The 12,169-nt window shown below is 37.6% G+C and overlaps 1 protein-coding gene across 2 annotated transcripts in view; it reads right to left on the bottom strand.

Moving 5' to 3' along the window:
* STYX (serine/threonine/tyrosine interacting protein) overlaps window positions 1-12,169 on the bottom strand; it is a 56,510-nt gene that overhangs the window by 27,612 nt on the left and 16,729 nt on the right. Inside the window, exons 2-3 of one of the 2 annotated variants that reach the window (XM_004370869.2) lie at window positions 4,882-4,914; window positions 1,960-2,013 (exon numbers count right to left, since the gene is read on the bottom strand). In XM_004370869.2, coding sequence (XP_004370926.1) covers window positions 1,960-2,013; window positions 4,882-4,914 — 87 coding nt within the window. Of the gene's footprint in view, window positions 1-1,959; window positions 2,014-3,019; window positions 3,371-4,881; window positions 4,915-12,169 lie in introns of those variants that run through there. The other variant, XM_023726192.1, reaches the window with a different exon arrangement.

The following is a 12,169-nucleotide window of genomic DNA, read 5'->3' as shown; positions in this document are numbered from 1 at the left end:
CAAAAGAAATAGTTTACTAGTTTCAAAGAGCCTAAATTTACCTTTTATTAAAACTGTATTTGAATTTAATAAAAACATAGGCTTAAGTAAATGAATTTTTGAAAAGAGGAGTTCATTCCTTAAGGTTTCTTTATCCCTATTATTATTAGTTTGATAAAAGATAACTTTTGGATAATGGTATGAAAAGAAAAAGGAGTATACTATGGGGACTCAGGTTAGGAGACATCGAATTTTGTCACAGAAGAAACAAGGTCTTTTCCTAAGTCTAATAAAACAGTGGTGAAATTGAGGGGAAAGAAGTTGTGAGTAGACAGATCCGTAAACAAATACTTATAATGTAACATGAAAAATACTGTAATAGGTATATTTATAAAGCATAGTGTGAATACAAAAAGAAAATCGTCTGAAAAACATGTTGAAGGCCAGTACTTTGTGAATACTACATAACTGAGAAATAACTTTGTTTCTATTTGCCATTTACAAAGTAAGGCACAGTTAAATCTATAGTCACCTGCCTACCCTTTCCCTAATACTTAAAAAAAAAAAAAAAATTGTTGTTGAGTCGATTCCGACTTATAGCGACCCTATAGGACAGAGTAGAACTGCCCCATGGGGTTTCCAAGCCTGTAATCTTTACGGAAGCAGACTGCCAACTGCCACATCTTTCTCCTGTGGAGCTGCTGGTGAATTGAAACTGCCCACCTTTTGGTTTGCGGCCAAGCACGTAAACACTGCACCACCAGGGCTCCTTCCCTAATACTTGACCACCAAATAAAGGCCATCAAAATGACCGGGCATTACCTCTTTGTTATGCCTCAACAGTCAAAAAACCTTTCAATTTCAAAAGGACTGACTTTAACTTTTAAAAACTCCTGTTCACCTAAAATTCATAAACATATCAAATTATAAAATGAATGCTTAAAACTCTAGTTATTACAAAATTAACTGTAGGTAGATACCATAACTGAAGTATAAAACCAAAACCAAACTTCTTGTTGTTGAGTTGATTCCAACTCATAGTGACCCTATAGGACAGAGTAGAACTGACCCATAGTGTTTCCAAGGCTGTATATCTTTACGGAAGCAGATTGCCACATCTTTCTCCTGTGAAGCAACTGGTGGGTTTGAACTGTGACCTTCTGGTTAGCAGCCGAGCACTTAACCACTGTGCCACCAGGGCTCCTAACTTAAGTATACCGACTTCTAAATAGCCAAAGTTTGAGGAAACCATCTGAGAGACAGGATTTCTAATTCAAAGAGAACTAGTAATGTTGTTATAAGCAAAGAAGTGTTAGCACTGGTTAAATCCTCTAGGAAGTGGCAACAACACTGCTACATGTATTAAAATCAGACTCTACCATTTTAACTGTGTTAACTGAAGCAGCCCATTAATTCAGTTAATTCTACAGGACATCTATATAGTGCAATGCTTTCTAACTGAGAGCACCCAGATCTCTGAAGTCTGCAAAAACAGAAATGAGACTTGAGTCACTTTCAATTAAAACACAAACAAACACAAACACACACACACACACACACACACACACACACACACACACACACTCTTACCATTAATAAGGCATGACCAATAACTAAAATGTTATTTCCTTATTTTGGGCTTTAACTGTATCTCAAACTATTCAGAAGCTATGATGAGTAATTACAGATGTCTAATATTTCAGAGGGTAAATAAAGTATTAAATAAAGGCCAATTGTTTGGTAAACCTTTCACCATGGATTTTAAAGGAAAAATAAAATATAAGAACTCATTTGTGATTTGTGGTGAAATTCTTAAGAACCACTGATCCAGTAAAACTGAGAAAGAGGCAGACACTCCAGAGTGACAATTAGTGTTAACACAAAATATCTGAAGACGTGCTATAAAATAGAACTATCGCTACTAAAAACTCTCCAGAAAAGTTGGTTAATAAAGTCTCTTGATGAACCTAAAGCTCATACCTTGCTTTTCATAGCAGAAGAATATGGGCCTAAAAATAATCCAGGTAAAATTTCCTAGGGAAAAAAAGAGACAGAAAGATATTTACTATCAGCAAACTAAATCTACACACTATACAGATCATAAAATCGGATTTGTGTGGTGTTTTCATAGCTGTTATAATAATTTGCTTAAAAGCTATCTATTTAGGCAGTATTTCCTAGCCACACTGAGCAAATGATTGGGAAGAAAAACGCAGATGTCCTTTATAATATGAAATGAGACATTTAAAGTTTAATATAGGTCTGAAAAGTCGGGTATTTCAAGTGCATACTGCTTTTTATAAGCAGTTTGGATAGAATCTGAACATTGTATTGTTGCCTTTTAGATTAATAAAACCTCTTCAAATAAAATTTTACTTCTATTCCATGGTATTATCTAGAAAACAGGCATAAAGAAAATCAACTCCCTGGATTACATAAAACTATTTAGCCAAATCAAAAGTAGCACAAGATAAAACAGGATTAAAAATTATTTATGATTAATAGAAGTAATACTATAATCACAAAGTTAAAAAAAAAAAAAAAGACCAATATCAACTGTTTGCCTTCTGACAGAGTTTTAACAATTTAAATAATTACCTTTCAAATGCTGAATTCAAATTTATTCTTTGTAATTTCAATATAGAAAGCTTTTAGTCTGGATATATCATACCTTAAACATTAATATAGTATGATCTTATAGTTCAGTTGTACAAAACAGTTGCTGTCAAGTCTATTCTGACTCACGGCAACCCTATGTGTGTCAGAGTAGAACTGCGCTCCATAGGGTTTTTATCGGCCAATTTTTCAGAAGTGGATTGCCAGGCCTTTCTTCCAGGGCAACTCTGGGTAGACTTGAACTATTAACTTTTCGGTTAGCAGCGGAGTATGATAACCGTTTGCACCTCCCAGGAACTTCTGTAAGATATCATAATTATTTGGGAGCAGGTCTAATTTCTACCAGTTTCTTGTGGGAATTATGTTTTACTAATCTCTGCATTCCCCATAGCACACACACACAAAATGTCTCATAGGTACTTACATATTTTAAAACAATGAATTTTCACTAAGAGAAAGGAAACAGACTTTTAGAAGTCAAGGGATTTCCGGGAATAGGAGACACTGTTTGATTCTGGGGCTAGCAGAGATGACTGCAAATGCTATGAAATGCAAAAGAAAAATGAATTGCTATGTGGGTTAGCTATCATTTTAACTTCTTCCAAACTGGACTTAATTACAGAAACTGATTGGAAATCAGTATCTGAAAGACTGATTTGCTTTAGAGTCAAGTCTTCTGAACTTATCTAGACAAATACAGAAAAGCAAACTGCATATAAGGCTAATATTGCACTTATACTTTCAAAGGAAATACAAAGTTCTACTCTAAGAAAAAGACAGCAATTCATTTTCCGAATTCTTTTTTTTTTTATAAATTTTTTACATATGAAACTTTATTATTGGTCTCTTGAAACTATAACTCACATGATGTGTAGCTATAACAGATTTTTATAATTATTCTATAGTTATAAACAATGTAGAAGACATACTTCAGGCCAACATTTTTTGGCTCTTCTAACATTTTAAGCAATATCTGGCAATTTAAATGAAACCTGTAGATCTACAATTAACCAAACATAAAGTACAAATCAATATTGTTGTCGTTAGTTACCATCCAGTCAGCTCCAACTCATAACAACCTTCTGAACAGCAAAACGAAATGTTGCCTGGTCCTATGCCATCTTATCATAATGAGATAATCAACATTAATACCCCCAATATTTATTCTAAAATATATTTGTAGGAAGTACACTTATTTTTTTTTCTAAATTTTATCTGACAAATTAAGCTGTTTTTACTGGATAATTTTTCTGAAACAAAAAATTAACAAGAATCTATTATCCTTTTAGAATAAAAATGATGAATCGTCACTTTCTTTCAAACAGCATTTTGATATGACTCTTCTATAACAAAAGTATTTCTCTTAATTCATGTTTCTATGATTTGAGGCTAGAATAAAAATTCAAAAAAAATTTTTGTTCCCTTTCCTCAGTAATATTCTTTTTCTTTCTCTTCCTACGTGTTTTATCCTTACCTTCTGGTTCTTTCTTGTCTGACTTTCCTCTTGTTCTACTTTTCGTTGTACCCTTCTTTGGCTTTCTTGTATCCTGACTGATGGTCCCTGGGAGCATAATGGCTATGGACCACAGACCCTGAGCCAGACCCCTGGCTCTACTTTGCTATCCAGCTTTCAAACTTTCTGGAGTCTAGTCTGCTCTAATACCTCCCACAGCCCTGGGCTCAAACTTGCGCTGACTTTCGAGCCTTAGTCCTTGCCTTGCCCCTAGGTCCAAGCACTCCCTGTTCTCTCTTGACCCTCTCTACTTTACAGCAGTCATCTGTCCACCTGCATATCAAAATCATGAGACTGTTAATGTTTCCAAAAACGAACTGTGTCTTATGCATAGTGAATCTCCACTGTCTGGCAGAGTGCCTTTCAAAAAACAGATATTTAATAAGTAATTGCTAAATCAAATGAAAGAACGAAGAAGTGACTGAATGCAAGGAATGAATGTTGAAAAGATTATGACTGAATACCTGGTAAAATTACAATGTTTATATTTGAGAAAATAACTTTTTCTTACTCCAGCCAAAGCACCTAAACATTGATGCTGTCTTAAGCATCTTGCATGTATTATATGTGAACCTTATAGCAACTCTGCACATTTTCCCTTTTTTTTAAGATCCAAGATTAACCTTACTATATGTGAATATTTAAAATACTCAGTGGTGAACCTACAGATCACGAGTCAGCAGGTCTCAAATCTTCTGTGAAGTGAGGTCACATTATTTAATAATGATAATAATAATACAAGTTGGCTTGAAAAGAAAAATAACTTGTCATACCTGCATCTCTCGTCTCATAGGATAGGACCACTCCTTAAAAAAAAGAAAAACCAAGGGTAAAAGTAAATAACAATATACAAATGTCACCAATTACAGGTTAAAGATGTGACACACAAGTGTGTGGATTTTTAAAAATTATACTTTAAGAACATTCTATAGAAATAGCAGATACAGCTGGCTTTGCAAACACCTGAAAATTTAAGTGTCAAGAAACAAAGATAAGGGAGGCGGAGCCAAGATAGCAGAGTAGTCAGATGCTTCCAGTGGACCCTCTTACAACAAAGACCCGAAAAAACAAGTGATCCGATCATATATGGCAATCTGGGAGCCCTGAACATCAAAGGCAGAGTTGAGGAACCAGACTGAGTGGCAGGGGGAGGGACAGACAGTTCGGAAGCAGCGAGGAGTTCCAGACCTGACCTGGTGAGAACCTGAGCCCTTCAGGCCTGATCAGCTTGCGGGTGAGTGGTGAGGCAGGCAAGAAGCCCTGCTCGAGAGGTGCATTTTCCACACCAGGAGAGATCCAGAACCAGAGTCGACTCGGCCACCCAGAATGAGTGAGAAGCAGCCCTCATGAGTGAAAAATAAGTAATTACATATGGCCTACCACGCCGATCAAAAACACCCTCCTTAGAGAAAAATCTCTCTCCCATTTACCTCCCCGCTCCCTGCTCTGCACTGGGTCCCAGACCGGCTTAAGCAATCGCCAAGTCCCCTGGGCCGGAAGTAGGATCCGTCACACGCCCGAAGCCACTCTCCCTGCCTTGGAAAGTGAACAAATCAACAAACTGGAAAAAATAAACTGCCAGCTCCCCTAAGCCAGGAACCAGGAACCCAGGGTAGGCACAGCTCCTTTGCCTAGGCACAGGCATAAGGGATCCATGGACTCTGAGTGCCTCTCCCCCTGCAGAGGCTTGTGTGGGCCTATCTCAACAGTGTAGGCCCTCATTACCACAGTACAACAGGGTATATACCGGAACTCTAACTTCAACTGTTTCGCTGTGAAGTGGCAGGTTCTTGACATTTGACACTGCTCTGCCCATTAAGCAGGGTCTTCACCTACCCACATCAGGGACTGGTGGTTCCACCTAGCCACCTGCCATAAGGGCCCATGAATAAGAGGTGTCCCTCAGTCCTTACAGCCATTAGGTGCTCATTGTCTGGCTGCAAAACCCACCCACTTACGTGCTCTAGGGAACAGAGACATGCCTTCCTCCTGGACACTCGGGTGCAGCCGTCAGCCCCCTGCTTTGCTTAGAGTGAGTCCTCCTGCTGAAGCCTGATGCCTGTGCCTACACCAATCACCAATACCTGTCTAGGACAGTAAGTTGAGAGCCTACACCACACATTTGGTGGCTATCTACCTGGGCACCTGAGCTGAATCCATACAGGAGGAGTGCGCGGACCCTGAGCTCACATACCTAGTAACTGATCTAACCACCTGGTGACAGGACATTAGAGTTTCAAATGTGCCAAAAATCAAACTAGCTCATACAAGCAGTCTATTTGGGCATATTAAAACAAAACAAGAAGCTAGGACACAGTAAGCAAACATAAAATAAATAAATATAATAACTTATTAACAGCGCGGAGACAACAGTCAATATCAAATCACATAAACAGGTAATCCATGATGGCTTCAGCAAGCTCCCAAATAAAGAATCTAGAAATTTTCCAGAGGAGGAAAATTTCTTGGAATTAACGGAGGCAGAATACAAAAGATTAACATACAGAACTCTTCAAGAAATTAGTAAAGAAAGTAAACAAAATGCAGAACATGTAATAGAGGAAACTAAAAAGATTAGAGAAGAGCATAATGACAAACTTAACAGGCTGCAAGAACAGACAGACAGACAACAATCAGAAATCTAGAAGATTAACAATAAAATTTCAGAATTAGACAATTCAATAGAAAGTCAGAGGAGCAGAACTGAGGCAACGGAAGTCAGAATTAACGAGATTGAAGACAAAGCACTTGACACCAACTTATTTGAGGAAAAATCAGATAGAAGGATTTAAAAAATGAAACCCTAAGAATTCTGTAGAACTCTATCAAGAAGAATAACCTATGAGTGATTGGACTACCAGAACAGGAGGGGATAACAGAAAATACAGAGAGAATTGTTGAAGATTTGTTGGCAGAAAACTTCCCCGATATCGTGAAAGACGACAGGATATCTATTGAAGTGCTCATCGAACCCCACATAAGGTAGATCCCAAAAGAAAGTCACTAAGACATATTATAATCAAACTTGCCAAAATCGAAGATAAAGAGAGAATTTTAAGACTGGCTAAGGATAAAAAAAAAAAGTCATCTACAAAGAAAAGTCAGTAAGAATAAGCTCGGACTACTCAGCAGAAACCATGCAGGCAAGAAGGCAATGGGATGACATATATACAGCCTTGAAGGAAAAAAACTGCCAGCCAAGAATTATACATCCAGCAAAACTGTCTCTCAAATACGATGGCAAAATTAGGGCATTTCCAGAGAAACACAAGTTTAGGGAATTTGCAAAAACCAAACCAAAATTACAAAACATACTAAACTGAGTCCTCCAGATAGAAAATCAATAACATCAGATAACAGCCCAAGACTAGAACACAGGACAGAGGAACCAGATATCAACCCAGACAGGGAAGTCACAAAAGTAAATCAAACCTACAACACTGGAAATAGGGAAACAGATGTCAATATGTAAAAGATGACAACATTAAAACAAAAAAGAGGGACTTAAAAAATATATAGGTTTTTTATATGGAGAGGAAGTCAAGGCGATATAAAGAAATAAAAGACTAGTGTAAACTTAGAGACATAGGGGTAAATGTTAAGGTAACCACGAAGGAAACTAACAACCATACAAGTCAAAATTCAAAAACTAGAAAAATACAAAGACTTATTAGCAAACACAAACTCAACAACAATGAAAAAGATGAAAAGAAAATACATAAAGAAAAATGACTCAGCACAGAAAATTAAGTGGAACAAAAACTGTGAACAACACACACACAAAAACATCAAAATGACAGCACTAAACTCATACCTATCAATAATTACGCTGAATTTAAATGGACTAAATGCACCAATAAAGAGACAGACAGTGGCAGATTGGATTAAAAAAAACACCATCTGTCTATATGCTGCCTACAAGAGTCACACCTTACACTTAAAGACACAAACAAACTAAAACTCAAAGGACGGGAAAAAAATATATCAAGCAAACAACACTCAAAAAAGAGCAGGAAAGGGAAGATTAGAATAAATCCAACTTGTTTATGGAACTCAGATGTCAGAATTAAGAATTTCATTTGCTGTTTATTCCTTATTGTTTGAACTACTGAGGAAAAATTCTGTTAATAAGTCCTCTAGAATTTTTCTTAACTGCTGTATTGAATGTAGTGATTTCTAATCACTTGGCAAAAAGCCAGTGAAAGTCTCTTGAGAAAAATAACAGAATTAAAGAATGCCAGTTTATCATGTATCCTCTCTGTACTAAAGTGATAATATTCTGGGCCTACAGAAATCAGCTAGTGCCTACAGTGTGCCTTACAGGGGTCTCTCCTGACCACCAGTGCCCTTTAGAGAGCTTTCTAATAAAGAAATGCAATTGTTGACTGTCTGGTTCCACATCCCCATCCAAAGGCATCCCTGATACCTCCTCCTGCCTGTATTTCTGACCCATCTCTTACGTCAAACACAACCACTACCTAGGCTTGTCCTGAGGGGCATAAACAGTAAACCCAGAAAAATAGCTAACATTAATTTCCTATGGAAATTCATTTCCTCAGCCTTTGTGCTAATTTCCTGTACTTACATAAAAGTAATGCCTGCTCCCTGCCCTTTTCTCTAAAGGCATGTCATGTGAACAGATATACTATGCATAGAATTTCTTCAATTATTCTGAGATGTTTTGTAGAAATGAAAAGTATTATGGGTGAGAATTTTGTTTCCTTCTCTCTTTATCATGTCTTTTCACACAAACTTCTCTCTCAAAGAATTTGAGGTGGTGATCACATTCATTGTAGAACCAACTTAAAGCCACCAGACTAATTCACCTATATGCATTGTCTTATTTAGTCTCAGCAACACACTTGATGCCAGCAAAGTGTTTCCTTTTCCTTGGAGTAAAAAGATCTGCCATTAGTGATAGCCTCCTGTTAATCCATTCATCACTGAGAAGGTTCAGCTGAGAATGGTTTGAATTTAGGGTGCATATTTTTTCCATATTAGAATATCTTTTTCCCAAAAGTCTTTTGTGTGGATAATTATATTTTTATCAAATATTAATAGGACATTTGCAGTATATCAGAGATTGTTCTAGTTCTCTCACATACCTTATTTCACCTTCATACCTCTAATTAAAACCATACCAAACCCGCTGCCATCTAGTCGATTCCAACTTACAACGACCCTATAGGACAGAGTAGAACTGCCCCATGGGGTTTTCAAGGAGTGGCTGGTGGATTTGAACTGCCAACCTTTTGGTTTGCAGCTGTAGCTCTTAACCACTATGCCACCAGGGTCCCACAGCTCTGACAGCTATTGATATCCCTTTTATTTCTAGTTTACAGGTTGAGGAAACCTAATCATAGTTTAGTAACTTTTTCAAAGTCTTCTAGCATGAGAGGCAAGGTAATGATTTGAATTTTTCTGACTCCAAGTCTAGTGCTTTTTCCAGTTGTTACCAGTTATTTCTGTTACCCTGCCAAGCACTCTTGGTGGCCTGTGCTCCACTTACCACACCGTGCCCTAATGTGGGTCTACCTGAGTTTCATCTGGGAGGAGCACCATCAAGTTTGTACAAAAGTACTCTATGGTTCAGTGGCAGCTCTCGAGTATGTTATTCTACAGAAAAATGGGATTGAAGGTTTTGTTTAGGGCTGTTCCCAACTTCTAATTGTTCCAGATGTTTTCTCTAGATATTGAATGAGATGCCTTGTAGTTAGAGAATTAACAATTACCCCTGGTACAGATCTTTCTTGGTTAATGTGTTAGATAAATGTTTTTGCTTTTAAACAGAATTAGGCAGTCCGACACAGGAACCATCACTGAATGCAAAGTGAGGCAATTGAAGGCAGAGCATAACACTTTTCTTTTTCCTCTGCCCTTTCTCCTAACTTGTTCCCTTCTGTTCCTCCTCTCCTGCCTGTGCCTTGAGCCTGGAGTGGGGATGTGGGGCCCAGAGGGGGGTTCCTCTAGGACAAATGATAGCCTCTAGGTACCCCTTGGCTTCTGGACACTCAAAGAGGTCACTGACTCAATCAGGAGGATTGCCCAAGCAAAGCCATAGGCACAGCTTGCTCAGAAGCTGGCAGTAGGTGACACCCAGTGAAAGACCACTTAATGGCATTCCCCACTACCCTGGGGAATGTAAAGTTAATAGTAGCCTTGGCTATAGAATACCGATTTCTTGAAATGTAGTATTTTATAGTAAGCTCATATATAAAGCTCCATGGAGTTGGAAACCATCAATTCTGTCTTCCTTTTCTCTACACAAGACTGTTTAACCTCATGTATTGCCATGTTCAAGTGAATGAAAACCATCAGGGTCCTTCACATGTTTATGTTTACAGAGTCTTAGCCAGGCAGCTGCTTCATAGTTAGCTCAGGTTGGAATTGTTCTCAGGAATATTTGCAAGGCCTTGTAATAAGTTAAAAAGTAGCAGCAGGCTCAAGGTGATTCTTACCCTGTTCTCACTTCTAAGTGGAAAAGTTTATAGTGATATCACTCACTTTACTGAGTATCCTTTGCACCATTGGAAGAAATGGGTTAATGTACAGTTTAGAACAAAAGTTCTGACATTTTAGTTTATTGCCTCCTTCCCTGGAAATAAAGGAAGTTGAAGTATAATCTTCCCTGTTACAGAATCTGGAATAACTCAGTTGTTCCTGATGATTTCTAGCAAGAGAGCTGTATTATGTAGATCATTCCTGGGCCAGCACTAAAGGAAAAGAGAATTTTTTTAACACCTGTATTTTTCCTGTTGTTGTCTTCCACTTCTTTCTTCCTTCAGATTAAAAGTGCCTCCTCCTACCTAACTCGTTACTCAGCTGAGTTCAGTTATTGGCTGTAGCGCTCTCGTCTCAAATACTGGAATTAAATGATAATTTTGGTAATGTGATTAATACTAGTATTTTACTTAAGCAATATGTATCCTCTTTTTCTGTTTAAGTACCATTAGCTCTCCTTGTTACAGTTCTGATAATGCTGAATTTATTACTGTGGATTAGTCTGGCTCCTCCTTTTTCTTCCTGCTTGCCTGCCTTTTGACCATTCTACTCTTCATCAGAGGCAAGAAACACAGAAAAACAGAAATTCAAATCCATGAACTGTGCTTTCTGTTAGAAGCAATGTATTGGGGAGAACACACTGGAGGTTGTAATAAAAGGAGATTTGAAGATAAAAAAAAAAAGAGCAGGAGTGGCAATATTAATCTCTGACAAAATAGACTTTAAAGAAAAATCCACCACAAAGGATAAAGAAGGACACTGTATAAGGATCAAAGGATCAATACACCAGGAGGACATAACTATAATAAATATTTACGCACCCAACGACAGGGCTCCAAAATACATAAAACAAACTCTATCAGCACTGAAAAGAGAAAGAGACAGCTCCACAATAGTAGTACGAGACTTCAACACACCACTTGCGGTAAAGGACAGACATCCAGAAAGAAGCTCAACAAAGACACGGAAGAGCTAAACGCTACAATCAACTAACTTGATCTCATAGGCATATACCGAACACTCCACTCAACAGCAGCCAAGTATTCTTTCTTTTCCAACGCACTTGGAACATTCTCCAGAACAGACCACATACTGGGCCATAAAGCAAGCCTTAACAAAATCCAAAGCATCAAAATATTACAAAGAATCTTTTCTGAACTTAAAGTCATAAAAGTAGAAATCAACAACAGAAAAACCAAGGGAAAAAAAAATCAAACACATGAAAACTGAACAACACCTTGCTCAAAAACTACTGGGTTATTGAAGAAATTAAAGATGGAATAAAGAAATTCATAGAATCAAACGAGCATGAAAACACATCCTAAACAGAACCTTTGGGACACAGCAAAAGCAGCGCTCAGAGGTCAGTTTACAGCAATAAATGTACACATCCAAAAAGAAGAAAGGGCCAAAATCAAAACATTAACCCTACAACTGGAACAAGTAGAAAGAGAGCAGCAAAAGAGGCCCTCAGGTGCTAGGACAAAGAAAATAAAAATTAGAGCAGAATTAAATGCAATAGAGAATAGAAAAACAATTGAAAGAGTTTTAACAAGACCA

The sequence above is a fragment of the Trichechus manatus genome, unplaced genomic scaffold, assembly GCF_000243295.1.
Source record: "Trichechus manatus latirostris isolate Lorelei unplaced genomic scaffold, TriManLat1.0 scaffold00010, whole genome shotgun sequence".
In the NCBI taxonomy this organism is placed as follows: Eukaryota; Metazoa; Chordata; class Mammalia; order Sirenia; family Trichechidae; genus Trichechus; species Trichechus manatus.
Note: the sequence above shows the minus strand (reverse complement) of the source record. Positions and strands in the feature narration are given on the sequence as shown.